At 36.3% G+C, this 27,693-nt stretch overlaps 1 protein-coding gene across 11 annotated transcripts; it reads left to right on the forward strand.

Annotated features, from left to right (window-relative positions):
- Positions 1 to 6: 6 nt before the first annotated feature.
- On the forward strand, positions 7 to 27,693 carry Spdl1 (spindle apparatus coiled-coil protein 1). Of its 11 annotated transcripts, none has more exons than XM_010622201.2 (12): positions 7 to 134; positions 4,292 to 4,473; positions 8,000 to 8,176; positions 9,975 to 10,169; positions 10,714 to 10,863; positions 10,961 to 11,059; positions 11,137 to 11,247; positions 12,049 to 12,189; positions 14,748 to 14,857; positions 15,397 to 15,584; positions 24,712 to 25,054; positions 27,235 to 27,693. In XM_010622201.2, the coding sequence occupies exons 2-12, from the start codon at positions 4,315 to 4,317 to the stop codon at positions 27,380 to 27,382; spliced, it is 1,821 nt and encodes a 606-aa protein (XP_010620503.1). In that variant the 5' UTR covers positions 7 to 134; positions 4,292 to 4,314; the 3' UTR covers positions 27,383 to 27,693. The 11 variants fall into 11 exon arrangements, with proteins under 11 accessions (XP_010620503.1, XP_019062783.1, XP_019062778.1 ...); XM_019207238.2 differs by lacking the exon at positions 27,235 to 27,693 and adding an exon at positions 654 to 732 and having other exon boundaries at positions 24,712 to 25,299; XM_019207236.2 differs by lacking the exons at positions 7 to 134; positions 27,235 to 27,693 and adding exons at positions 139 to 215; positions 654 to 732 and having other exon boundaries at positions 24,712 to 25,299.

The raw sequence follows: 27,693 nt of genomic DNA on the forward strand, positions 1-27,693 counted from the left end.
CGTTTCTTCAGAGAGCCACTCGGGCGGGCGGAGTGTCTCGTGATAAGTGCTAGTTCTCGCGGGAACTGCATTCAAAAAGCTCTGGCGCTTTCCCGAGACTCACGGAATGAATGAGAGGATGTTTCCTTGGTGAGGTAGGGTTAGCGAATCTGGGCGTCCGGAGCAGTGCTCACCTGGAGCCACAGGGTGCTGCAGTTAGCGGAGTGAGGAGAGAGGTGAGGGCTTAAGGCCTGGTGGGGTGGTTGTGGAGGACATGAGTGGATGAGAGCAGGGATGAGCAGGGCCTAAGGAAACCTCACTGGGTCTCAGTGGCTCCTTGATCGTAACTTTTCCTCCTGGAACCCTGCGTTCTTATAAATCGGCTTCCGCGCCGACCTCGGTCTTGCGATGGACCTCCTGGCTGCCTTCCGGGATTCTGGATCAATATAGTCGGCCGATCGGGCTGCGGTGTGGTGACCCCTGGGTCTGCTGTGGTCCCTGGGCACTGTGGCTGCCCGAGTTAAATGCTGCAAATGTAAAATTCAACCTGGATTTAAAGACGATATCTAAAAAGTAGTGTCTCCATTTTTGTCGTGATCACGGATTGACGTGATATTTTGAATGCATTAGGGTTAAGTAAAGACTTTTTCATGTGTTTATTTCTTGACTCCTAGGAAATTATAAATTACGTGTATGACCGAGTTATATTTCTGTTGAACACAGCTGCCTCACCCGTGTCAGACTCTGGCCTAGGTACAGTACTTTGCAGCCATCATCCGTTTCACTATTCACAACCCTACTAGATGTTGGTTGCTCTCCTTGCTTTACAGGTGATGAAACAAAATGTTAAATAACTTGTTAAAATTCATGCAGCCAATGAGTGGTGGAGGTAGGATAAGAACTCAGGCAAATTGATTTCCGGAGCTTCCTGTCTTTTATACCCTTTGTATTTTCTGTGCTTTGAGAGGAAGGACAAAAAATTGGTTAGAGCACTAGGCTGTGGCCCTAGACTATGGTTCCACCTCTTTTGGCTTCTGAGCTTGAGCATGTTATTCAGTCTTTCTGTACCTTATTAAGATTGCACATATTAAAATGGGGGAAATGCTTTCTGCCTTCTAAGGTTGTTGAGCAGATTGCATAAAATCATGTATGCGAAGCCCTGTGCACAGTGTATGGCACATATTACTCTGCTTGTTTTTCAGCCTGGCTTCGTCTCTTTGCAGACTGATAGATTAGCTCTCTCTCATCCCTTAGGTCTCTGAGGAAAAGTCACTTTCTCAAGGAAATCCCTCTTGTCTGTGTTCTCTCTTACCTTTCCCCACTGTCTACTCCACTAGATTAGGACAGTTTCCCCTGTTTTATAGGCTCATGTAGCACCATGCATCTCTCTCTTTTGCTCTTTTCACACTTGTAACTTTACAGGTCAGTTATTTGATTTAATGCCCTGCTATTAATAGACTAGGATTCAGGAAGGCAGTGATATTGCCTTGTGTTTGAGTTACCACGGTCTCTTCAGCACCAGAACAGTATGTCCAAGTAAATCTTCTGAGTGAATAAGAATATATATTTTTTTCTTACATATTCCCCAGTGGTATGCCTTCAGGTTAACTCCATTTTTGCTTTGGTAGATGGAAATGGTGGTATTCTTTTAATTTAGGGTTATCAAGAGGATTAAATGAGGTAATGTACTTGAAGCACTTGTCTTGGCAAGTGGTAAATACTCCTAAGTGGAACAGTTGGCTGGCTTTGTGGTGTATAGGCTTGAAGAAAATTTTTAAAGTCTTGTGTTGTAAAGCAGTAAATGTAAACCTTTGATAAACCCTGGAACCTTTTTTTTTCCTCTCTTAAATCCCTGTATTTCCTCCCTCATGTTTGTTCCTAGTAAAAACTGCCTCCTAATTCAGTGATAAGTTGAAACATTTAGACAATCACTTGAACGTTTTTCCACCACTCTACCGACTTCTCAGCATTTGTACTTGTATGCTTTGTTTTTCCTTACTTTGGATGAAATACCCTTGCTGCCCTCCCTGTACATTAGATTTCATTGTCTTTGATCAGGGACATCACTGTTGCAGTTCTCAAGAGCCTCCTACATCGTCAATTTTTCTTTTGTATTTATCTCATAGTATACAAGTATGCTGTAATTTTCCATCTTAAAAGTTAAAAAAAAAAAAACCCTGCCTCTAGTTTTCTAACAATTACTCCATTTATCTGCTCTTTGCAGCAAAACTGTACTTACTATCCCTTTTGTCTCTTGTCATTCTCTCTCAGACTGATTCCAGGCATTCTTCATCCCACCTTTCCATCGAAACCACTCTTGGGATAGCAAATGGACTCCCTATATTCAAGCCCATTGGGCAATTCTTACTTCTGATCTAAGGACTTAGCAGGAGGATTTGGTCTGATTGATCATCTTACCTTCTTAAACTCTGTTTACTGGCTTCCAAGACAACACATACTCATAATTTTCCTCCCCCGTCCCTGGTAACTCCTGGGGATATTTTGCTGTCTTTGTTCCCTTGTCCAGACAGGGCTCAATTCTTGATCCTCTTCTCTTTAATTATACTCATCTTCTGGTGATACCAAGGCTGAAGGACTTATGCTGATTACTTCGAAATCTATAGCTCTACCCTAGACCTCTCTCCTCACACTTTAATTGCCTGCTTGATATCTTTCCTACCCAGAACATCAATTTCTGATTTTTCTGCCTTAAAACATTTTTACATAAATGTCTCAACTGAGGGCAACCCCTTTCTACTAATTGCTCAAGCTGGAAGTTTTGGAGGCATGTTAAACTCTTCTCTTTTCTCACATATGCCACGTTCCTTCTGCCAGAAAAATCACATTGGGTTTACCTTAAAAACATGTGCAGAATCTGGCCATTTTTTCCTGTCTACTCTGCTACCACCCTGATCTGAGGCAGTGTCTCACATGGTCTCTGCTTCCAATTTTGTTTCCTCCTAACTGTTCTACACATTAGGGAAATTATGCTTTTAAACTTAATCGGATCCTCTCCTCCAGACGCTGGAATGACTTTTTATTTTTCACAAAGTAGAAGCCACGTATTGCTTACAGAGTTCTATTGTGCCCTCTGTCCTTTTCCCCCCTCCCTTTTTGTTTTTCTTTTCAAGACAGGCTCTCGCTATATAGTTCAGGCTGGTCTTGGACTCACTGTGTAGCCCAGGCTGGCCTCAAACTTGCAGCAGTCCACCAACCTCAGCCTAGTGCTGGGATTATAGGCGTGAGCCACCACATGCAGTTATCACTCCCCACCCCCCTTTTAAAAATGTCTGACCTAAATTCCAGTTTATGTCTTAGGTTTTCTTTCTACTTTAGAGTTTCCCATCTGCCTGGAACATTCTTCTCCTAAAAAAGGACATAGCTCAGGGGTAAGGGGAAAAAATGAGAACCAAGACTTGTCATGTAGAGGTACAAGATCCCAACAATGAATGTAACTGTACTGTATCCCTAAAATGTACCAATAAACTCAATTAAAGCTGAAAAAAAAATCTTAAAAGAAAAAGGACATAGCTGATTTTCTCACCTCTGCCTCCTGATTAAGCTACCCCATTTTTTCTTGAGTTCCCTTACCCTCTGTTTGTTTTGTTTTTTTTTTTAGTTTCCATTTTCTGATGTATTTCATGAATATGTTGCTTACGCTTTGTCTCCTTTCCTGGAAAGTAAGTTACGTGAAGGGGGAAATTTTTGTCAGTTATATTTTTTAAGGAATCTGAAATGCCCAGAATGGAGACCAGCAAATAAGGCATTCAGGAAATACCTGAGTGCATAACTTCATTGACTTAAGATGTGGGCAAATATCATAGTAATGGCCTGATGCTGTTTGAAGGCAAAGCCGAGTTTCAGTCTGGCTTAAGAGAGAAACGGCCATATAAGACAGGAAGATGAGTGAGTTTGAGTTAAGGTAGAGTGGTCTTGTATATAATGCTTGTTTTAACTGGAACATCTAGAATGAGAACATAGTCCTTTGAGTGGTTTGAATGTGGTTTCTATTTTACAAGCCCTCTTAATAGCTAGAAAAATGCTAGTGAAGCTTTTCTCAGTATAGCAAATTCAACATACTCAGCAGGGTAGCACTTGTGAAAATCAGTTGTAATATTCCTTCCTGTATTTACCTTATGAGGTTTAAAGTCATCTTTTTATACTCTTAAGGAGTGGTCTTGATTTATTTCATTGTTCTCTTAACTTCAGTTGTGTTTTTATGTGGCTGTAGTGTTGAATATATGTTTCTTTTATTATTGATATAATTGCATGGAATTTTTCTGTAAGCTCAAAAATTGTATTTCCTCCATAGTAGGATAAAAATAGGTAAAGAATATGGAGGCAGATGTAATTGCAGATCTTCGAAGCAAGCTTAAAGAGGTTGAAAAAGAACGACTAACAGCTGCACAGTATGGTTTACAACTGCTAGAGAGCCAGAACGAGCTGCAGAATCAATTGGATAAATACCGTAATGAAATGATGACCTTGACCGAGGTAGGACTGTGGATTCCTCTGTTTGCAGACATGCTTTAAGGACATGCTTAGCTATATTACAGGTTTATTTTCTTCTAGCAGTTATTATTTTATTCTTTTCTGAAAAATCTTAATTCCTGTCCACCCTGTTGCAATTAAAGTAGAATGAACTAAATGAATTCCCAGTATTTCCAACTCCATGTGTTCTTCAGTTTGAAAAATGAAGTTATGATTACTCCTTTACCCCATTTACTGTCAGATTTGTTTTCTCCACATTAACTTAGAGCTCTTATTTCAGAGCTCTAAATGCCTCAATCCCTTAATCTCCCCGAAGTCTAAATTTAAGTGTTCAGCTGTCCTAATGGACATCTCCAGCTTGACATAAACAGAGTAGAATCCTTTTGACTAATCAAACATGCCTTCCTCACTTCTTTAGTAAATAGAGTAGCAGACATCCAGTTACTTGAAACAAAAATCTGGGAATCTCACATTTAGCAAATTTTACAAATTCTGCACATCATCAAATTCTAAAGATTTGACATGGAATATCTGGGCTACAACTGTTCTAGTCCAGACCACCATAATTTTTCTACTAGATTAATACCATCATCTTCTAACCAGGTTGCCTGCTTCCATCCTTGCCATTCATACAATTGTAAACTTACAAGCCAAGCCAAATTGTCCTAGAAAACTACATAAAAGATCATGTCACCTCCTTGCTAAAAACTTTAAGGCTTCAGTTTTACATATACATACACACACACACACACACACACACACAATCCGAACTCTTATTTAAGTTTGTAGATCTCTGTGGTATTTGACCTATGCCTAATCCTTTTTTTTTTTTTTTTTTAATAGCACTGGCTATCAAATCCAGGACCCAACTAATGCTAGTCAAGTGCTCTAGCATTGGGCTGCATCCCAAGCCTTTTTTGTTGTTGTAGAGACAGAGTCTTGCTAAGTTGCCCAGGCTGGCCTTAACAGCCTCTGAAGTAGCTGGACTTACAGGCCTGCACCACTATACCTGGCTTTGCGTAAACTTTTTACCTTCTGTCAAACTATTTTCCCTTACCCTTGACTAGACTAACCCTGATTTAAGAGCATTACACTAGCTATTTCCTCCTATTGAATGATTCTTTTCCCCCATCCTTCATGGACTGAGTCCTCAACACTCAGGTTCCAGTTAAACATCACCTTTTCAAAGCACCCTACCCTTACAACGTGAGGCAGGTGGCTGAACCACTGAGCTAAATCCCTGGCCCTACCCTACCAATGTAATATAAAGTTTTTATCATTCACTATTCTGTGAGGTGTTAATTATTTCCAGGATCATAAGTTCCCTAAAAGTGGAGGTTTTTTTCTCCTTGTTTTCTATTGTATTCCTAATGCCTAGCACACAGTTTTTGAAAAATAAATAGGTCTGTTTAATGTAGTAAATATGCAGTAGTATAGTTAAATGTAAATCTCAAAATTATGAATATAGGAAGTATAAATATCGATGGCACTTGCTTTTCTATGTAATGCCACTCTTGACCAAGAACTCAATACCAAGTCACAAAAGCAAAGGTAACCACTCTAACAGTAGAAAATTAAACCATGTTACACTTGTTTTAAACAACTCATCAAAGTTAGGTGTTAGTTTATCGATTAATGTTCTTTCTACCTTCTCTTAAAATAGAAAGGCTTTGCGGGAAATAATATGTACATTTTAGGTCTTTTTTCTCAAATTGAAATTAATTTTATTTTGTCTGATTTTGTAAAACTTGGTGAAGAAGTTTGAACTGATACCTTTTTATCTCTAAATGTTCCTAAAGTAAGTGAAAGCTGTTTAATACTTTTGTCTCAGCACTTTATCATTCTGGTAGTCATAAACATTCTCAGATGATTGTGTTCTAAAAGTCTAATTCACTATTTCTTTTTTTTTTCCATCTATTCCACTATTCTTTTTTTTTTTTTAGCTCTACAAATAGAGCACTTCACTATCAAACTAGTAGTGTTCACTAGGCAAATTGAAGTGCTAATAAGTCTTCTTCCTTCCTTTCTCTCCCTTAGCAGAGATACACTGACATGCGATGCAACAGTTTTTATTTATTTCACAGAGCTTAGAAGCTAGTACCACATAAAATGTCCACACTGCTTAGAAGCAGTGGTACTAGTGACTGAAGCCAGTTTTTATACTGAGCTGCATCCCTGGCCCTTTTTTGTTTTACTTTGAGACTAGTTAAGTCACTAAATTGCCCTACGTGAGCTTAACTTTGCATCCTTCTTCTGCTTCAGCCTCCCAGAGTGCTGGGGTTATAGGCATGTATCACCGCAGGAAAGGTGACCACAGTATAATAGATTTTTAAGACATCACACTCCTATGACTTATATTGTAATTGTTCTATTGCTAGTTATGCTATTAGTCTCTTTCTGTGCCTAATATAAAATTAAACTTTATCAAAGATATGTATGTATAGGAAAAATCATAGAATATATAGGGTGTGGGGTTTTCTGACATATCTTCCATGGGGGTCTTAGAATGTGTCCCCTGCAGACACGATGGAAATGACATCTGACCCTCTGCTGAAGCTTAGACACCCAGTCTGACCTCTTAAACACTTACTCATTCTGTTATATTTTATGCATCAAAACGTGTGACATCTAGGCCCAGGTCTCACTGCTACTTTAAAATCACTTCCTTCTGTAAACCTACTCTGGTCCTGTCCTTAGTACCAGTTACTATGAGGTATTTTATTCCTGAATTATGTTTTTGTTTGCTCCTCTAGACCGCTCTCCTTGAGGCCACCACATTTTATCTATAACTGAGTTTCTATCACCTGGCATATTTGCTAGATTCTTACTAAATACTTGCACAGTGGATGGGAGAATGTTAGGTTGAGTGTCTCTGTAAGACTATTATGTTTAGGGTAGTGTTTCTGGTCTTTTGCTACTGAAAGTCACTTTACTTTTTCTTCATCTCTGTTGAATGGACACCATCTTTGACAAGATTCTGTTTACCAAACTAAAATATAGCTTACTTACAAAAAGATAGCCTACTAACTAAAAAGTAGCTTATTTTTCTAGTACTCCGTCAAATGCCTAGTTTTTGATCAGCATGAGATAAATGTGCTGCCACACCAGCTGATTGTCCAGCCAAGAGCAACAACCTATAAAGGCAGCCTTATGGTACTGGTCAACATGAGGTTTTCAGGTTTTGGAATCCAGAAAATGCTCTCCACCACCCCATTTCTGCTCCCCAGTGCTGGCTGCCAGCACAGCTGAGACCATTGATTGGAAAGTGATAAATTTAAGCCTTTTCTGAGACCGAGCCTGTATTCACTTCAACTTGAGTGTTTTGAGACTCCTCTGGTCTCATAGTATACTTGAGGGCTTCATTAAGACTAATTAGCTACGAAGTTATTCCAGATTTAATATGTGGTTGTTACATGGAAAGTAGCAAATGTATGAAATAGGAATGAAACGATTGAAGGTAAGAACTCATTATATGTAATGGCTTTAAGTGGTTTTTATGTAATTGAATTGTAAATGAATCTATTTTCAGAATTACGAACAAGAAAAATACACTCTTCAGAGAGAGGTTGAACTCAAGAGTCGAATGTTAGAAAGTTTGACCTGTGAATGTGAAGCTATTAAACAACAGCAGAAAGTGCAGCTGGAACAATTAGAAGAGCAATTGAGTAGAAGCCATGGACAAGAAATGAATGAACTAAAAAATAAGGTTTGAATATCTGTGTTTCTGAGCAAAAACTTCCTGTTTATGTAGCCACCTGTGAATATTAGGTGGTGAAAATTTTCTTCAGCAGCATCTATGCAAAATAGCCCAGATTAAGTTCTCTATCATTTTAATGTGGGGCATGGGAGCACTAAGAAATAGGAGAGTCCTTACTAATAGCCTCCTAATAACATACAGTCATTTAATTTGTTCACTGTGTATTTGTGGTGGTGTTGGCTCAGGGAGCAGCATAGCCTCCTAAAGTACACGGTATGTCAGTCCCCTTGCAGAAAGACCAATTCCCTCGTCTTTACTGTAGCTGGTGATGCACTTTGTAATTCTGCAGAACAAACTAGTAGCTCTTTTTAAAATTGATTTACATTAGAATTAACATTTTGTAATTTGTTTATTGAAGAAAAACCTATATGACCCAATTCTCACAATAACTTAGTAAGGGAAGTACCATTATTATCTTCATGTGGGAGAGGAGAAAGCCGATATTTAGACAGATAGAGTAAACTTGGCAAAATAAGGGTGCTAGGAGTGGTCAGTCACAATTTGAATTGAGTCTGGCTGATTGCAGAACCTGCATTGCTGAGTCTCTGTGCTTAGTCCAGTGATACACAGCACATGCTGGCTGTGTTTCAAACCAATACAAAATAGATAACATCTGTTCAGTGACTGCCCATTCCCTCCAGCACCCCCAACTATCCAGTGCCTATAGATTGCTTTAAGGATTCTAGATCTTTTACAATGGCTTCTCTTTGTGTGAAGACTTTTCTAGACCTCTAACAAAAGTTGCTTGACTTTTTTCCTGTTTTCTCAGAAGTGTATCTTTTAATTATTTGTTTGTTTGTTTTTGATACTGGGGATTGAACTGGGGTCCTTGAGCTTGTGAGGCAGGTGGTGGCACCACTGAGCTAAATCCCTGGCCTGTGTGTCTTCTAGTTTTAATTATTTGTGTAGCATCTTCTAAGATTTTTCCATGTACAACCTATACTGTTACCTAATTTTTCATTAAGTTAACTTGTTAAATGTTTTTCCTTTTTAAGTAGTGCTATCAATGAAATTGGATATTTGAGCTGGATTTTTAAAAATATGCAGTAAAACAAACATAACTAATACTTTTGTGTAGTAGATAGAGTTGTCTCACGTGACGACAGACAGTAAATCAGCTTGTCTGAAACTAACCTGATTTGAGAGACTGGTGACTGATGATGATGTAATCCCCCCCCCATGTACACACACACATACACACCCCGTATGTTGTTTTCTTCTTCGCTGTAGCTTTCATTACTAGGGAATGTTCAAGAACTGGGGCAAAGCCAGCTATAGAGATGGCTTTTGTTGGTCGAGCAGAGAGTAAATCAATTACAATATTCAGTCTTACTTATGTTCTCAACCATCTTGTGTCAAACACCTGGAATTTTAGTCAGTGTCTTTTTTCTCCTATGTAATACATCAGTAAACTGACCTTGACAATCTTGATCTAGACTGCTCCCACTCTCCAAACACCATCTTTCCCCTACACTACTACCACATCCTTCACACAGCACCTGATTGGTCAGCAACACTGCCTTCACATTGCTTCCAAGATCCAGGCTTACTCTGATTACGGGTATGGATTATTTCTGTGTTTATAACATAGGATGGGTGCCTGTCTGTTAAAAGATAGATGCCTAGCTTTGGCCAAATAGGACACTCCAGTAGTCATCATACGATAATTTTGGGTCACTTAGTAGTGTTTTTTAGAAAGATAAAACCTTTTGACTTACAAGAGTGTGAATTTTTCTTTTCACCTCAGTTAGAAAAACTGAAAGCGGAGTTAGATGAAGCTAGGCTTAGTGAAAAGCAATTGAAGCACAAAGTAGATCACCAGAAGGAACTCCTGGCTCATAAATCAGAGGAAATACGGATAATGTCTGAGCGTGTACATGAAAGCATGTCCTCGGAGATGCTGGCTCTCCAGATCGAGCTGACTGAAATGGAAAGTCTGAAGGTAATTTTTATGGCATGTGTTTTCTTTTGCATATTTTTCCATTTTTGTAATAATGCTTATGAGCTAGTAAGGCTAAAATGTCTTTAACCTAACTTTGATCTAATCAAAAAATGTTTTATGGAGGTTTTTAGATGGATTGCTTCATAAAATAGTTTTAGGTTACAGGATTATGCAAATCAGACTTTTAGATTAATTAAGGATTTAGAGGCATTTAGTCTGATGCTAGTTTGAGTCACAAAAGCCCAGTGCAAAAGGTAAGCACAATGAAAGTTGAAATTCATGCAAATGTAGGTTTTTTTTATTTCAGGCTATGGGTGATTAAAAACCTAAAGCATTAAATTCATAGGAAAAAAGTCATTAGAACCTTTTATTTTCCCTGCTGGAAAATTCAGTACTTGAAAATTTTTTAATATTCACCTGACAACCTTTGAGTAGCTCTTTAGTTTTAGTTTGGGTGTGAGCCACCACTAAGGTAAACGGAGACACTGCTAAAATGCAAGATTATTGAAGAGGATTTTCTCTTTTTTCAATTTCTGTTGAATAGACCACCCTCAAAGAAGAAGTGAATGAACTACAGTACAGACAGGAGCAACTAGAAAGTCTTAGCAATAACCTAATGCGCCAGGTGGACCGGCTTAAAGGGGAGAAAGAAGAGCGGGAGAGAGAAGTAGTTTCTTACTATAATGCCTTAGAGGTATTGTGATTGCAGTGATATCGTGTCTCCACTTCTTAATAACGTGCTTTCCTGCTTATCTAATCTCTGTGAGCTAAATTATTTTCTTCGAATTTAGAAAGCTCGTGTAGAAAATCAAGATCTTCAGGTGCAGTTGAATCAGGCACTCCAGCAAGCCTTGGATCCCAATAGTAAAGGCAACTCTTTGTTTGCAGAGGTACTTACAAGCGTTCTAGAATTGGTTAAGTTGACATTTCATCTACTGTGAGAACAATTAAACATGTTCCTTTCCAGGTGGAAGATCGAAGGGCAGCCATGGAACGCCAGCTTATAAGTATGAAAGTCAAGTATCAGTCGCTAAAGAAACAGAATGCATTTAATAGAGAACAGATGCAAAGAATGAAGGTATGGAATTATCACCATTAGAAGTTTACTGATCCGCTTTGTACGATACGGACATTAAATGTACCAATATATCAAAAAAAGAATTTTTTTTTTTTTTAAAGAAGTGTAGTTAGATAATTATTTCTAGAACTGAATGGTGTTTTTTTGTTTGTTTGTTTGTTTGTTTTGAGACAGCGTCTCCCTATGTAGTCAGATGAACTTGGTTGAACCACTGACCGGTCACTTGCTAGCTGTGTGACCTTGGGTGTGTATTTTACCTTGTGAGAGCGTGAGTTATCTCATCTAAGTAACAGAGGTGAATGATAGGACCTGGCTCAGGTCTTTTCTAGTGTTAGAGTAGTAAATACTTACATGGTGCTTCCTATCCTTGTCGCTTGTGAACCTAACATTCGCGACTAGCAGTAGCTTAATTTCCCCCTCTTAATTTTGAGAAACCCCATCAGATCTTCAACAAATATCAGTACAAATGATGAATCATGGATGATCTTTGACCAGGCTTATTTACTGGTTCAATAATATGGTTCCAGACAGCAGTCATACAGTTTAATTTTATGTTTCACAGGAATACAAGTAATCATTTTAAAGACTTTACATATCATTATTAAGTAGTTAAAATAAGTACTCAAAGTTATATCTACAGCAGAACATATTGATACTTATGTTTTCACATAATTAGACTAGAAATAGCTAATTATTGTAGTTTCCAAAATCAGTTCCAGATAATATAGTATAAAATATGACTTGTACCAGAAAAATGCTTCTCAGAATCTCACACGATTTTATTGGGGTTGGGGGTGCTAGCTTCAGATTTCCACGTTGCTACAGATGAAAGGATCTCAGACTGAATTTGAGCAGCAGGAACGGTTGTTTGCCATGTTGGAGCAGAAGAATGGTGAAATAAAACATCTTTTAGGTGAAATGAGAAATCTGGAGAAATTTAAGGTATATGTAACACCTTTAAAAATGGTGTCAAACTTTGATTTGACCTTTAAAATTTTTTTTATTAGTACCTATTTGCCGTACATAACAATCACTTTCATCATAGGGAATTTGTGCATGTAAATAATGTGTCTCCATCCATTCTTAGCTTTTTCCTATTTCCTTGCCCTCCCTTCAACCCTTCTTCCCTTTCCCATTTACAAAAGCTTTTTAAAAATTTTTTTTTCTTTCATGATTTGAATTTCTCACTATTTTGAACTTAAATGTCTTTCTTTGTAATGTAATTAGCTTTCAGTTCCAGGACAAATTGACTTGATATTTAAATTATTTTTTTCTCTCTTTTCTTTTCAATATTTTTAACTATTGCTTCTTTTAGTAGAGCCAACCAACCTGTCCTATTTTTGTTGCTGTTATTATCAGCTTATTCTAAGTACCTAAACCCTTAATTACAATTCAGTGAATTTAGAACACATATTCCTCTTGAAATTACCATCCAAATCATGATGTAAAATATTCCACTGCCTCTGCCTAACTGTGTATGTCAGCATTACATGAATAAATACTGATTACATAGCAGTGTAATCATTTAATATATAGTATTTTGTTCCTGTCTTCTACTTAAGATTATGTCAAAGAGATTTCTTCCTCTTGTATGTTATTGGTAACTGGTTATGTTTCAGTATTATCTACTTTATTTTTTAATGTAGCTTAGTCACATCCAACATCAGTTCAACTAAAAACAGCTCTATTGGTATTCACAGATGTCTTTTCATAAACTCTAAATTTATTAGATTTTAAAATAAATTCATCCTTCTAGAAAATAAATAGAAGTATTCCTATTTACTTTTCAGCTAGAGCCCCCAATTATTGATTTTACTACATCTCTTATTTTCTTTGCATTGTTCTGTATATGTATATTTTTCCTAAACATTTGAGAGTAAGTCACAAACCAGATGTCTTTTTAACTCTGATTACCTCAGTATTATCGAAGACTATGATCTTATATAACCAAGTCATCAAAATCAGGAAATTAACATAGATATGAGTTGATTCATACTATTAACTACATTTGCCAACTACCTCTAATGACCTTTATAACAAAATAAGAAGCACATGCGTTATATTCTAGGATTTAATCCATGATAACATGTTGTGGTTGTCACATCTCTTCAATCCTCCTTAATTTGGATCAGTTCTTCAGTCTTTATCTTTCATGACCTTGACATTTTTGAAGAGTATAGCCCATTTTACAAATTATTTTGAGTTTTTCTGATGAGATTAGATTGAGATTCTGTGTTTGACAGGAGTACTACTAAAGTAATGTACCTTTTCCAGTGTTTCATAACTAGGTGGCACATAATTAGGTGCGCTGTTTCTGGTGAGACTAAATTTGTTTGATAAAGGTTGTGTCTCCCAGGTTTCTGTGACATAAAGTTACAACTATTCCTTTTGTAATTATTAAGTATATGGGGGGAAGACACTTCGAGACTGTCATCTGTTAGTAAATTTGGCCACAGTGATATTTACCATATATTAAATTTCCATACATACTTGGGTCTGTTCTACATTTTCTGTTTCCTATTAGTCTATCTGTGCATAACTGATGAAGACTTGGTAGTATTTTTTATTAACTGATGCAGGTTTGGTTATATATTTTATCTATAAGACTATTCCCCCACCATTGCTTTTCTTTTTCACTGTTTTCCTGGATATTGTGTGTTTGCTTTTCTCTGTGAACAGCTTGTCTAGTGCCAAAAAAACTTAATGATATTTTTATTAGGATTGTAGCACATTTATAAATTTTCAAATTTCTATAGGGAGCATTGATATCTGCTCATTGACCTCCCAGTGAAAGGTTAAATTGTGAAAATGGCAAATTTTTATAAATTTTAATAATCCCTTAGGTGTTCTAGATTGTAGTATAAGATTTTAAGTTTATATTACTTTATTTCTATCTCGTCTAAAAATTGTTGAAATTTTATTTAAATTTGCAGTATGTTACTTGGCAAGTGTTTGTGGTCCACAATGGGCTCAGTGCTATACTTTGGAAATTGTGGTCTTAAATCAGGAGATTTTTTCTTTTTACTTACAGCCTCTGAAATTGTAAGTTTTTAAACAGATTTTCTTTTCCCTTAGAGAAAGGAATAGTTTACACCAGTATCTGGAGAGTAGATATAAAAAATAACTTTAAGAATCATCTTTCTTCATATTTTTCAAATTTATGGCTTTGTCATAAAGTCTAGAATTCAACCTATCAAAGCCAAGAGAAGAAACCTGTAGATCTAGGTATGATTGAAAGCGTAGCTCAAGAGTTAGATGTGGGCTCAGATTATCTTTTTTCTGTTTACTTGCCTGTGGCACCTTGATCCACTTTGCTTAACTATAAGAAAGGAATGCTGGTGGTTTTGCTTAACTGCAGAAGCCAGATGAATTAGTGGGTAGTTCTTAACAGAATGCCTGCCAAATGGTGATTGTTTAACAAAAAGTAGCTGCTAATAATAAATATATAGTAACCTAATTTTTTATGTACCTTAAATAACAAAAATTTTTGCTTTCTTTAGAATTTATATGAAAGTATGGAATCTAAGGCTTCCATGCCAAGCAGTTCTGGTGTTCAAGAAGACAGAACCTACTATACAGATTTACTTCAGCTAAAACTTGATAACTTAAAGTAAGTGTCTGGGTGGGTAGATGGAAAGATGAGACTTTTCACATACTTAAAATAGATAGCATTACTGGCTACAATTTTTTTTTTTAATTGCTGAATTTCCAAAAAAAGAAAGTCAATAAAACTATCTTTGTGTATTATGTTCTTAGTTTTATGCAAAGTGTATTAGTTACTGATCATTGAAGAAAAAAGGACTTTCAATGAATAATTGTTATTTCTTTGCTTTTGGCTTTATAGATTAGTAGAAAGAACTTTAAGATGGAAAATGTTCTTATGATCCAGATTTTTAAGAATAAATATCAGATACAGATAATTTGAAACTGATAGAAATTTATGTATGAGTAAATTTGGATAAGAATATTTTCTCCTTTTGTCCCTTTAAAGAATACATTTTTTTTTTTTGGATGCTATTGCTAAACATTCTTTGTTACTAAACCCTAGAGAACTATTTTTAACTGTTTCAATATACACTTAAAATGCTACATTTATTTATATTATATATTATTCTAATATCCCTTTGTTCTCCTTTACTACTATTGTAGCAAAGAAAATGAAAGCACCAAGGGTGAATTGTCTATACAGCGAATGAAAGCATTATTTGAGAGCCAGCGAGCCCTTGATATTGAGAGAAAACTTTTTGCAAATGAAAGATGCCTACAGCTTTCAGAAAGTGAAAATATGAAACTAAGAGCTAAACTAGATGAGTTAAAGCTGAAGTATGAACTTGAAGGTATGTATATTTCGTGTATTCCCTTTTAAATCTCGAGGAAGCTAAATTATATCAACTTTTTATCATATTTTTTGCAAATCTCATTACAAACTAATTTATGGTCATGTATCTATAGCTAAAGGAAATTTACTGCTGCAAAATGTATAGGAAAATTTGGATGTCTGGGTATTAGTTTTGAGTGAATATAATCAATATTCTTTTTGGATAGCTTCATCATCTTGTATAGTGGAAACAACATCTGAGACTTTTCCATGTAAGAGTGCAACATTCTCATAGCAAAGAGTTAAATTTGGTTGAAGTAGCTGACATTGGAATGTATATTAAGTTAGGAATATTTACAGAAACCTAAAGAAGGTTTAGGCTTTAATACTTATTTCTCCTAATGAAAGTCTGGACAAAGCACTTTAGGACCAACTCCATAGTGTCAGGATTTGGGCTTATGTGTTGTTGGTCTGCTGCCATCCTGGGGCCGAATTCAGTCACATGACCTCATCTGCTACAGGAAAGGCTGAGAAAATGCAGTTGTGATTGTCAAGGCACATGTTCCCAATGAAATATTAGGATTTCTATTTTTTTATTGACAATTAAATAATTGGACATATTTATGGGATACAGTGTGATGTTTCCATGAATGTATACCTTATATAATGATCACATGAAACTGATTACTATATCCATTACTTTAAACATTTACCATTTCTTTGGCATGAGAACATTCAAAATCCTCTCTTTTACTTATTTGAAATGATGCAGTGCATTATTGTACATACACGGTGGACTATCATGAACCATATGAAAGCATGAAATCCTGTCACCACACTGTGCAGTAGAGTACTTTCATCTTCCTTCATGTCTAACATTTTACCTGTTGACCAACTTCTTCCCATCTCCACCTCCCCCTATTCTCACCAGGTTCTGGTAACTACTCTTTTACTCAACTTTACAAAAATCACCTTTATAGAGTCCATAGGTGAATGAGGTCTCGTAATGCTTATTATTTTGTGCCTGGTTTATTTCACATAACATGGGGTTCGCCAGTTGTCACAAATGATAGGATTTTATGCTTTTTATGGCTGCATAGTATTGTGCATATATAATTTTCTTTGTCTTTTAATCCATTAATGGACATTTAAACAGATCCATACTTGGCTCTTGTGAATAGTGTTGCAATAAATATGGAAATACAACTATCTCTTTGACTTACTGATTTCACTTGTTTTGGATAGATCTACCCAGTAGGGTGATTGCTGGCTCATGTGGTAGTTCATTTTTAATTTTTCAAGAATTTCAAAACTGTTTTCCATAATGACTGTATGAATTTGCTTCTCACTAATACTGTATAGGAATTTTCCTTTCTCCATATCATCACCAGCATTGTTATTTTTTGTTTTCAGTGAGTAGCCATTCTAATGGAGTCAAGTGATATTTCATTGTGGTGTTGATTTACATTTTCCTAGTATTTAGAGTACTTTTTTCATAGACCTATTGGCCATTTGTATATCTGAAGAAATGTCTATTCAAGGTCTTTTTCCAACTTTTAATCAGATTACTTAGAGCTTTTTTTTGCTATTGATTTTTTGAGTTCTTTATAGATACCACATGTGAACATGTTATCAAATGTAGAATCTGCAAATGCTTTCTTCCCTTCTGTAGGTTCTCTTCACTCTTGTTTGTGTTGCCATGCAGAAGCCTTTTAGTTTGATGTAATCCTGTGTGTTTTTTTGCTTCTGTTGCTCGTGCTTTTGAGCATTTTATCTAAAAAATCCTCATCCAGCTAGTATTACTGTAGTATTATTTCCCCTATGTTTTCTTCTAGTACTGTCATAGTTTTGCATCTTCTATTTAAATTATAATGTTTTGGTTTTTTTTGGTACTGGGGATTGAATTCTGGACCTTGTGCTTACGAGGTAGGCAGCGGAACCACTGAGCTAAATCATCGGCCTTTGGGTGATAATTTTGAATTGATTTTTGTATATGATCAGAGACAGGTGTAATTTTGTTCTATGGCAGTGGATATTCAATTTTTTTAGCACCATTTATTGGAGAGACTGTCCTTTCTCTGTTATATATTCACCTGTTTCATCAAAAATTTTGGGCTCTGTTGAGTTCCACTGGTGTATGTTTCTGTGTTTATGCTAGAAATGTGCTATTTTGGTTAGTACTGCTTTGTAGTATATTTTGAAGGCAGATAGTGTGATGCTTGCAGTTTTGTTGTTTTTGCTATAGATTACTTTGGTTATTCAGAGTCTTATGGTTTATACAAATTGTACAGTTTTGGTTTTTTTTTGTTCTCTTTCTATTTCAGGAAAATAACATTTTATTTTCGATAGGGATTGCATTGAATTTGTAGATGCTTTAGGGCTTTTTAACATTATTAATTCTTCCCATATGTGAATATGAGATTGCTTTCCATATTTTTCTGTCTTCAGTTTTCATCAGTGTTTTAGAGTCTTCATTGTAGAGATCTTTCACTGCCTTGATTAAATTTATTTGTAGGCTTTTTTGGTTGTTTTTGGTTTGGGAGAGGTTTTTTTGGTAGTCAGTAAAAATGGGATTACTTTTCTAATTTCTTAAGATAGTTTGCTATATCTCATAGAAACACTACTGTCTTTTGTATGTTGGCTTTTTATCCTACAAATGTACCGTATTTATTTATTTATTAGCTCTTCTAACAGTTTTTAAGTGGAATTTTAATAATTTTCTCCATATAGGATCGTGTTATTTGCAAATAGAGACAATTTGACTTCTCCTTTTCACCTTAGCTGCCTTTTATTTCCTTCTCTTGTTTAATTGATCTGGCTAGGACTTTTAGTGCTATGTTTAGTAGTAGAAAAGGTGGACATTCTTGTTCTAGATTGTGGGGGGAACTGCTTTCAACTTTTACCTGTGTAGCATGGTGTTGTCTCTGGGTTTATCATACGTGGCCTTTTTAAGGTTGAGGTATATTTCTTCTATATTTAATTTTTTGAGTTTCATCATAAAGGGATGTTGAATTTTGTCAAGTGCTTTTTCCATATATGCTGGAATGATGTTCGTTGTCTTATTAACATGTTCCGTCATGTTCATTGATGTATGTATGTTAAACCATCCTTAGAGCACAGGGTGAATCCCACTTGACTATGGTGTGTAATCGTTCTGATGTGCTCTTGGATTCTGTGTGCTTGTATTTTGTAGAGGATTTTTGCTTCTGTATTCATCAGGAGTATTGGCCTTAGCTTTTTTTGCTGTATCCTTGCCTTGTGTTACTATCAGAGTAATGTTGGTCTTGTAGTTTGTAGTTTGGAAGAATTCTCTTTTCAGTTTTTTCACTTATTTTGTGAAAATTAGTGTTAGTTCTTTAAGTGTTTTGTAGACTTCAGCAATGAAGCCACCAGGGCCTGAACTTTTCTTTGATGGAAGAGTTTTTAATCACTGTTTAAATTTCATTACTCATTATTGGTCTGTTCAGAACTTCTTTATTCTAGATTCAGTCTTGGTAGAATATAGGTATCCAGAAATTTATTTCCTCCAGGTTTTTCAATTCACTGGTATATATTTGCTCATATTAGTTTCTTATTTTTTGTATTTCTGTGATATCAGTTCTCTTGTCTACCTTTTCATGTCTGATTTTATTTGAATCTTATTTTCTAAATCTGTCTAAAGGCTTATCTTTTCAGAAAACAAACTTCATATCTCTTCCATATTTTGTCAGTCTCTATTTCAATGATTTGTGCTTCTGATCTTTATTATTTCCTCTAATTTTGTGGGGTTTTTTTCTTATTTTTCTGGTTTCTTAAAATGCCACATTGATATCTTTTTTGGTGCAGGCACTGATTGCTATGAATATTTTCTATTTTAAGACTGCTTTTTACTGTATCCTAGAAGTTTTATATGTTGTGTCTCCATTTTCATTTGTGAAAGAAAATTTGAAATTTCTTTTAATTTTTTTCATTGATCTTTTGGTTGTTCTTAAGCATATTGTTTAATTTCCATGTTGTTTGTACCCTTTCCTATGTTCCTTTGGTTATCAATTTCTTGTTTTATTTCATTGGGGTCAGAAAAGATACTTGATACGAATTCAGTTTTGGTAATTTTTTTATTTGTTAAGACTTGTGGCCTAACATCTGTCCTGGAGAACGTTCTGTGTGCAGTTGAGAAGAATGATGTGCAGCTGTTGGGTGAGATGTTCTATTAACTTTTGTTAACTCCATTTTGTCTAGAGTGCAGATTCAATCTGGTTTTCCTTGATTTTCTGTCTAAATGATCTTCCATTGCTGGAGGTGGAGTGTTGAACTCCCTTGCTATTGCTTTCTGCGCATCTCTTTAGGTTTAATAATGTTTGCATTGGATATTCAGGTGATCTGATGTTGGATGTTTATATCTTTATGATTTCTACTGTATGTCCTCTGGTTATACCGACCCCATCATCATTCCGTAATAGCCTCATCTCTTTATAGTTTTTGATTTGAAGCCTATCTTATCTGATATAAGCATATAAGCTTCCATTTGGACAGACTTATCTTTTTTTCATTCATTCACTTTTTATCTCTGCATGCCCTTACAGATGAAGTCTCTTGTAGCCAGCATAGAGTTAGTACTTGGGTTCTTTTTTCTTAATCCGTTCAGCCACTTTGTGTTTTTTAATGAAGAATTTAATCCATTTGTTGTCAAGGTAATTATTGATACCTTGGAACTGCCACATACTCACTTGTTCTCCTGTTGTTTTGTGGATCTTTTGTTCTTTCTTACTGTCTTTTTTTGGTGGTTATGTAATTTTTCCATATTAGCATGTTTTGATTCCATGCTTTTTAATCTTACTGTATCTATTTAAGGTTTCTGCTTTGCAGTTAGTAAGACTTACAAAGAATATCTTGTAGGTTATTTTGCATGTAAGAACTTGATTTTGATGCAGAAAAAAGAAAAAAATCTTTACATCTATTTCTTGCCTATATTTTAAAAGACTAAATGATTATAATAAAAATCTTGGAGTTTTAGATGTCAAATTTTTCATCTTTTCATATTACCTATATCTTAACAGATTACTTTAGCTGTTAAACTTCTTACTAAGGATATAGAGGTTTACATCCTGTGATTACTGTATCAGAAGATTCTGAACTGATCTGCCTACTTCTTTGTTTAGCTATGGGTCTTAATATTCATATATTTTCATGTCACACATTGATGTCCTGTTCTCTTTTGCTTGAAAAACTTCCTTTAGCATTTCTTGTAAGACAGATCTGGTTGCAGTGAATTTCTTCAGCTTTTTACCTGGAAATGTCTGTCTCTCCTTCACTTCAAAAGAATAGCTTTAGAATGAAAAAAAAAAAAATAGGTTGGATGGGTAGAGTGGTTTCAGCTGGCCGTTTTTTTTTTTCCTTCAGCATTTGAAATATATCACATGTGGGGTTGCTGCTGATAGGTCTGCTGCCAAACGTATTGGAATTCCCTTCTGTATGTTTTTCCCTTGTTATTTCGTGGCGCTCTCAGGATCCTTTCTTTGCCCTTGACTGTGAGTTTGATTATTAATGTCTTGGAGTTGTCTTATTTGAGTTGAATTAGATTGGTGACTTTTAAACTTCCTATAGTTGGATATCTATATCTTTGTCAGGTTTGAAAAATTGTAAAGTTTTCTCCTATTATTTCTTTGAATAAACTTCCTACCTTTTTTTCATTCTCTAACTGGCCTTGAACACCACTGACATAGATCTGCTCTTTTGATGATTATGTTTCATAGATCTCATGAATTTTCTTCCTTTTCATTCTTTTTTTGTTTTTTCTCCTACAACTGTATTTTCAAGTAGCCTGTCTTTAATCTCACTGATTCTCCTGCTTGATTATTCTGATATTAATGTTCTCTGTTGCATTAATTTTATTTGTTGTATTTTTAAGCTCTAAGATTTTTTTGTTATAATGACTTCAGTCTGTTAAATTTCCCAGTAGATATCTGAATTAGATTTCTGTGCTTTCTTGAGGTTCACTGAGTTTTCTTAAAACAGCTATGTAAAATTCTTTGCCAAATCGTTTCTATCCATGTCTGTTGGGTCTGCCATTGGCACCGTGTTTTTCCATTTGTAAGACCATCTTCTCTTGGCTCGCTTCAGTCCTTGTAGATATGCACCTCTGTCCACACATTGATGAATGTATTTATTACATTCTTTGCAGTATGAGTCTGTGACTTCTGTTTTAGTGCACTTGTTTAGAAATTCTGAACAGACTGTTATATTCTGTTTCAGCATAAGAGGGCACCCTAAGTCCAGGTTAGAAACAAATTTTGTTTTGTGATGGCTCCACTGCTAGTGCAGTGTCTGACCTGGATGGCCCCATAGGAGATTCAGAAAGGACACTCAGCCATGTGTGAGAGCGATCTAGACACTCAAGTCCAAAGGATCTGTGGACCATGCTCCTAGCAAGGTGGCGCCCCGAAATAGCCTGTCTGGAGCAAAGTCTTCTTTGGCAGGAGTGGAAAGCACAGTGCTGAGTTCTGTGTGCTATCTGCCCCTAACCCTGCTCCTCCTTGTTCCTAGCAGGCGTCAGGTGAACCGCACCACTGTGGGACTGCACACAAGTGAGACTCCCAAAGAGACCATGAGAATGCCATGGAAGCCAAATGTCTGCCTCCAACTCACTTTTCCCAGTATAAAAACTGAGTTCTGGGGGGCTTTATGTGTATGATACTGTAGCAGCTCAGGGACAGGGGAGCTGCAGTCGTGAATCCTTTGTCCTTCTAGTCCAACCTCACTTTTGCTCATCTTTGCAGTTTAAAGGGTCTCCTTAAGTGTTCTGGTTTTCTAAGCTGTGGTGAAGCTCTTGTCCTGTATTTTTGTGTGTACATAATTATTTAAACTGGTCAGTGGAGCAGTGGTAGAGCAGTGATCAGTGGAGTTTCTGACTTTACCCTCTTGTTTCACCCTTTCTCAAAAATTCTGTTTTTGGGGCCGGGGATTTAGCTCAGTGGTGCTGCTGTCTGCCTTGCAAGTAGAAGGTCCAAGTTTGATCCCCAATATCAAAAATAATATCTATTTTGAAAGAAAAGGAAACATCTACCCAGTCGAATTGCTGAGATAAAAAATAGACCAACCATACAATCTCTGTATCTCATATACTACAGAGTTAGTTTTACTAAATATAAATTTAAAACTAAAAGGCCAAATATAAAGATATCTAAAAGTGTACTGGTTCTAGCCCACTCCCTCTCAAAATAGTGTTGTTAACATATTTTAGGGTAGGGACTCTCAACCTGCACTGTTTTCATGCCCAACTCTCTTCATTGTTATAGTGATTCTCAGCAGTACCAGGGAGTTTATCAACAATAGGAATGTTATATAGTTTTTGGTTTTTTTTGTTTTTGGCACGTATTAGTGAGCTTTTTTTAATCTTTATTAAATTTATTGGTACATTTTAGGTATACAATACAGTTGCATTCATCATTGGTATCTTGTACCTTTACGTGATATATTTTGGTTCTTATTTCTTCCCATTCCCCAGCCCTCCCTTCACTCTCTCCACCCTTCCCTGTTTACAAAGACATTGTTTCCATGTTTTTTCTTTTCACATATTTTTTTCCCTTTTTCCCTTTCCCCTACCCCTCTCACTTCCTCTACACTTTTAGTCTTTTTCTTCCTATTATACAATATCAATTATACATTTTGATGCTTATTTACACTTTTAGTTTTTCACACCAGTTAGTTTTAAATAGTTTCTCTTTCTTGTGTCCTTTTTTCCCTTCCTTGATTCTAATAGGCTCCTCTGATTAAGAATCTTCTGTTACAGGTTTCACAGGTCTGTTGAACAGAACACAGCAAAGAAAGGAGGGGACAGGTAGTAATTCCATTGATACTGGTTTCAGAGAGAAAGGGAAAGTGCATTGGACCCTTATCCTATGAACTCAATTCGTTTGCGAGGGCTGGTTGTAACTCAAGTTAATCTGGCTCCTCTACGCAGCCTTCAGTGTCTCTTTTCTGTATAATTTGAGGCCACACTCAGATCTCAGTGTCCTTAGAGAGACAGTGGCCCAGGATTTCTCAATGACCCCCACACAGGAAAGGATGTTGTAATGTTCCTTCCTGAACTCTTTGAGGGTTAAATCTATCGAGACCATCTGGAAGCACAAGCAGCCGGCATTTGGGTCATAACTCAAGACTTTGTTAAAGCCAAAATTCCAGTTTTGACCCAAGTTGTCTGTATGTCAGGCCAGTCGTAATTCGAGGGTGTACTATAATGATCTGAAAGCCACAGTGTGGAGCAAGAGCACCAACCCCTTTTCCTAGCATGGTTCTGTAAGCTGCAGACTTTGAAAACGAAAGGCACACTGGTAGAGAATATTGCAGCATTTAGTTCAGTGACTGTAGGACTTATGTAGGGCATAGGGTGATGCTAGGCCTCCAGGATGAAAGGAGTTGCGGCGTCTGCAGTGGATCCATGGTATGGTTGGGACTAGGAAGGTGCCTATTGTGGGAGTAGTCAGATTCTAAACATATTCTGTAGGAGGGGCTGACGTCACAAATGACCAGTACTCACAGTCTGACGTGCTGTTTTCATTTAGTCCTCACAACACCCCACAGTACATGAGGAAGGCGCTTGTTATTCCCGTTTAAGTGCAGGAAAGTTAAATACCCAGGGCCTTAGCACGGAGGCACATCCTTGGCCCTTTAATTTTTATTTTGAGACAGGTTCTTGCTAAGTTGCCCAGGCAGGACTCAAATTTGGGATCCTACTGCCTCAACCTCCCAGAGTGTTGAGCAGGCATGTGTCACCATGGCTGGCATAGTACTGGGACTTGAACTCAGGCTCCTTAACTCTATCATTGTAACTTTATCTCTATTTGGGCTGAGATCTTATGCAGCATTCCTACAATATTTATGAAAGCACCAGAAGATAACATTCTGCTAACCCCTGGAAATATATATATATATATTGAGTTCCCAGGGAAAAGTTTTTGGCTGAATGAACTTTAAAAGATATAGCTAACGGGGATCTGTGCAAAAGAAAGCATAAAACAAACAATGTGTTTCATAAGGAGATACGTGAATTTTAAGAGAATGGAAAAAAGAAAATAGTTTAAATATAACTTGTTCTTCTTTCTTGAGTTGATTGTGGCTTTGTTTTCATTCACTGACTGAATTTTTAAAAAAATGATTTTTATTCTCAGAGAAAACTGAAGTGCCTGTACTCAAAAAGAGGCGTGAGGTGCTGCCTATGGATGTAACCATCCCTAAAGATGTGTGTTCCAACGATACTGATGGGGAAGGAGTTTCTAGATTTCCACCTCAGAAAGATGAGGCGCGGTCCTGTCCTAATAATTTAGAAGATGCCAACTTGCAGTTAGAAAAACCAGTTTCTACAAACACACCCATAGCCTCTTTCTCTCCTCACACAAACCTGCCCATGGAAATGCAGCTGAAGAAAGAAAAGAAATGTGTGAAGCTCATAGACGAGCCAGCTGATGCTGAGGCCTTAAGTGAAAGAAGTGGAAATACGCCCCACTCTCCCAGGTCAGTGTCCTCTTTTCCTCAAGGCAACTGGCCGACCTCTCCACCTCTTCTCTCTCGCTGCATGAACTATGCTGTTTGTTTCTTCATCTATCTCCTAAGCATTGCATGCAGTGTAATTCCTCAGTTTCATCTGCCTGCCTTCAACTTTTCCAGAACTTTAAGAAAGACTAAAATGATTGCAAGGGGAAAAGACTCTTGAAAAAGGGAATCATATTAAAAAGTTAGACTTTTTTGTGTTATGGAATGGAAATATCACAGTTGAATACCTCTCTGAGTATTTCATTGGTTTGAATAAATGTACTATTATTTTTCTCATGGTTCAAGAGTAGCCATGAAAGAATAATTTTAGGTTGTTTTGCTTAGAAACTGTAGGTGAAATTTTTTATGGCTTTTGATGTTGTTTATATTAAGCCTTCAGAAATGGGCTTTGATACCTATTTTGACTTTTTTAAATATAATTTTTCATTTTTCTAAAACTTCAAAGCCTGTAGTTTTTGCAAAATGAAGTTATTGAGTGACTAAAAGAGGAAGTGTCAGACAAGTGTATCTGAATTAATGTTCAGAGAGCTTTGTCCTTTAAAAACATAAAAATAATAAAAGTAAGAAAGTAAGAGAAAGTGAATGGAGGGAGGGTAGGGAACTGGCTGAAACTAGTGTTTTGGATACAGAGCAGGATCAAGGGTGAGATTTTCAAAAGGATGGGAAAATAGAGAAGGCAACCGTTTTTTTAAAAAGATGAAGGATATTTGCATGCAATGCAGTCGTGAGTGTATTTAAAGTAAATCTGTTTATCCGCTTAAAAATTACATCTATAGATCTGTCAATAACTAACTTAGATTGTCTCCTAGAAAAAAACAAAAATGAGATCTTTCAGTTGCTGCTCGGGCTACATCAGCCTTAGAGAGAGGGGTACAGCATCACATTTAACCAGTGTGCATTTGATTGAAACACGGCACAGCCACTTCACATAGAAGGACTTCCTTGTGTGTTTTATCAGATGTTTCTTTCAGTCTTCAATGCTACTAAATGTAGTACTCAACAAGAAAAAACAGTATTAGCTGCTATCATTGTAAGGAGGACTGTCATTCTTTTCCTTGAATTTTTATGTAATGTTATAACCAGTAAGTCACATAGGAAAAGGTTGATATTCTTGGAGAAAGTGACTTCATATGGATGATCTGTGACATGTTTACATGGTTCCAGATCGTCCAGAACTGAACTCAGTTCATGCTTGTTTGTCTGTGATGCACTTTTGTAAGTGCACCTGACGTGTGCATACTTCTGAAAGTAGGTTTCCAGAATCAGTCAGAATCAATCCTTGCTATCTCTGTTGCCTTTATTTCTTTTTCTGTGCTTTTTAACTTGAAAAAAAAAATGTACATAGCTAATTAATTATTTGATTCAAATTAAATCACACATTTGAAATTTTTTTGTCTCGCTATTTAAGCAAAAGCAAATAAAATGCCACGAAACAGTTGTTTTTGTGTGTGTGAATCCCTCTGCTAACTTAAATGTTTCCAACCTTTTGTTCTCTGCATGCCTAACTCAGAAACACAATCTGAAGTGATTTTGTAACATTGAAGATGGGTTTTATTAGGAACTTCATTATTGTATGCTTGATAAATTTAATTGATACTCTTGCTATAAAAAATCTTTACAAATCTTTTTAAATATCTCGGCCACTGTATTTCTTATTTATTAATTCTGCTAGTTGAAAGTAAATTTGAAGGGTTTTTTCCCCTTTGTATAAGACAAATAGACATCTACTCTTGCAGCACAAGATTCCATGTTACTTTTGTCTTGTGTTTCACCTCTTGTATGTATGTATTTAATAACTTTAAAATATTTTTCTAGCATTTTAATTTTTGTGTTATATGTACTTCTCATCATAGGTATCGCATTGTATGTAATTTTTAAATTTAGGCCTCTCCCGGCCTTTTTGTCAACCTTAAAGATATTTGTTAGACATTTTAAAAAACTGAGCTGTTTACATAAAAATTCTTTGAGAGGGGCCATCATTTAGTATTCTTCCTGGTATTGGAGTTAACTATAACTTTTTCCTTGTACACACTTTTTAAAATATCACCATGCTTCACTGGAGGCCCATTCTACTTGGGTTTGTGTCTTTAGTTTTTTTTAAACTTCATTTGAATTCAGAGAGGATGCTTTGATACCTGTAGGTTAGCTGCTGAAGCAAAGCTTCAGACAGAAGCTCAAGAAGGGAAAGAAGCTGCAAGCAAACTGGAAAAGGAATCTTGTAAGAAATCACATCCTATTCTGTATGTGTCCTCCAAATCAACTCCAGAGACCCAGTGTCCTCAGCAGTAAAGACTTCTCTTTAGAAAAGTGAGCTACTACTTGCTTAGTGAAGATTATGATTATCTGAAGGACACCTCCTTGTGGATTCCTGCCACCTACCCATTCCTCCCAGTCCTGGTTTTTCATGATTCTTTGTCGAGTGCTGAAAATTTGGTTGTGATTCTAACCTGAAGAGACTCTTAATTGATGACCCTTTATGCAGCTTCTGTGAGTCACGGTGATGTTACAATTCATATAAATCTGTTGGCTGCATTGTATCTGAATTTTTAAAGTCATGTGAACGTTTAATCTCCATTCAAAGCTGTTTATTTGAAAAGAAA

Source organism: Fukomys damarensis, unplaced genomic scaffold (assembly GCF_012274545.1).
Source record: "Fukomys damarensis isolate Sample0158 unplaced genomic scaffold, DMR_v1.0_HiC HiC_scaffold_9, whole genome shotgun sequence".
NCBI lineage: Eukaryota > Metazoa > Chordata > Mammalia > Rodentia > Bathyergidae > Fukomys > Fukomys damarensis.

What these genes read in the sequence shown, in the direction of transcription:
- Spdl1 (XM_019207238.2), top strand. Translation starts at nt 4,315, where the DNA reads ATGGAGGCAGATGTAATTGCAGATCTTCGAAGCAAGCTTAAAGAGGTT. An exon ending in CTTACTATAATGCCTTAGAG is followed by an intron (nt 10,864 to 10,960) that starts GTATTGTGATTG and finishes CTTCGAATTTAG; the next exon opens with AAAGCTCGTGTAGAAAATCA. An exon ending in GAAATCTGGAGAAATTTAAG is followed by an intron (nt 12,190 to 14,747) that starts GTATATGTAACA and finishes TGCTTTCTTTAG; the next exon opens with AATTTATATGAAAGTATGGA.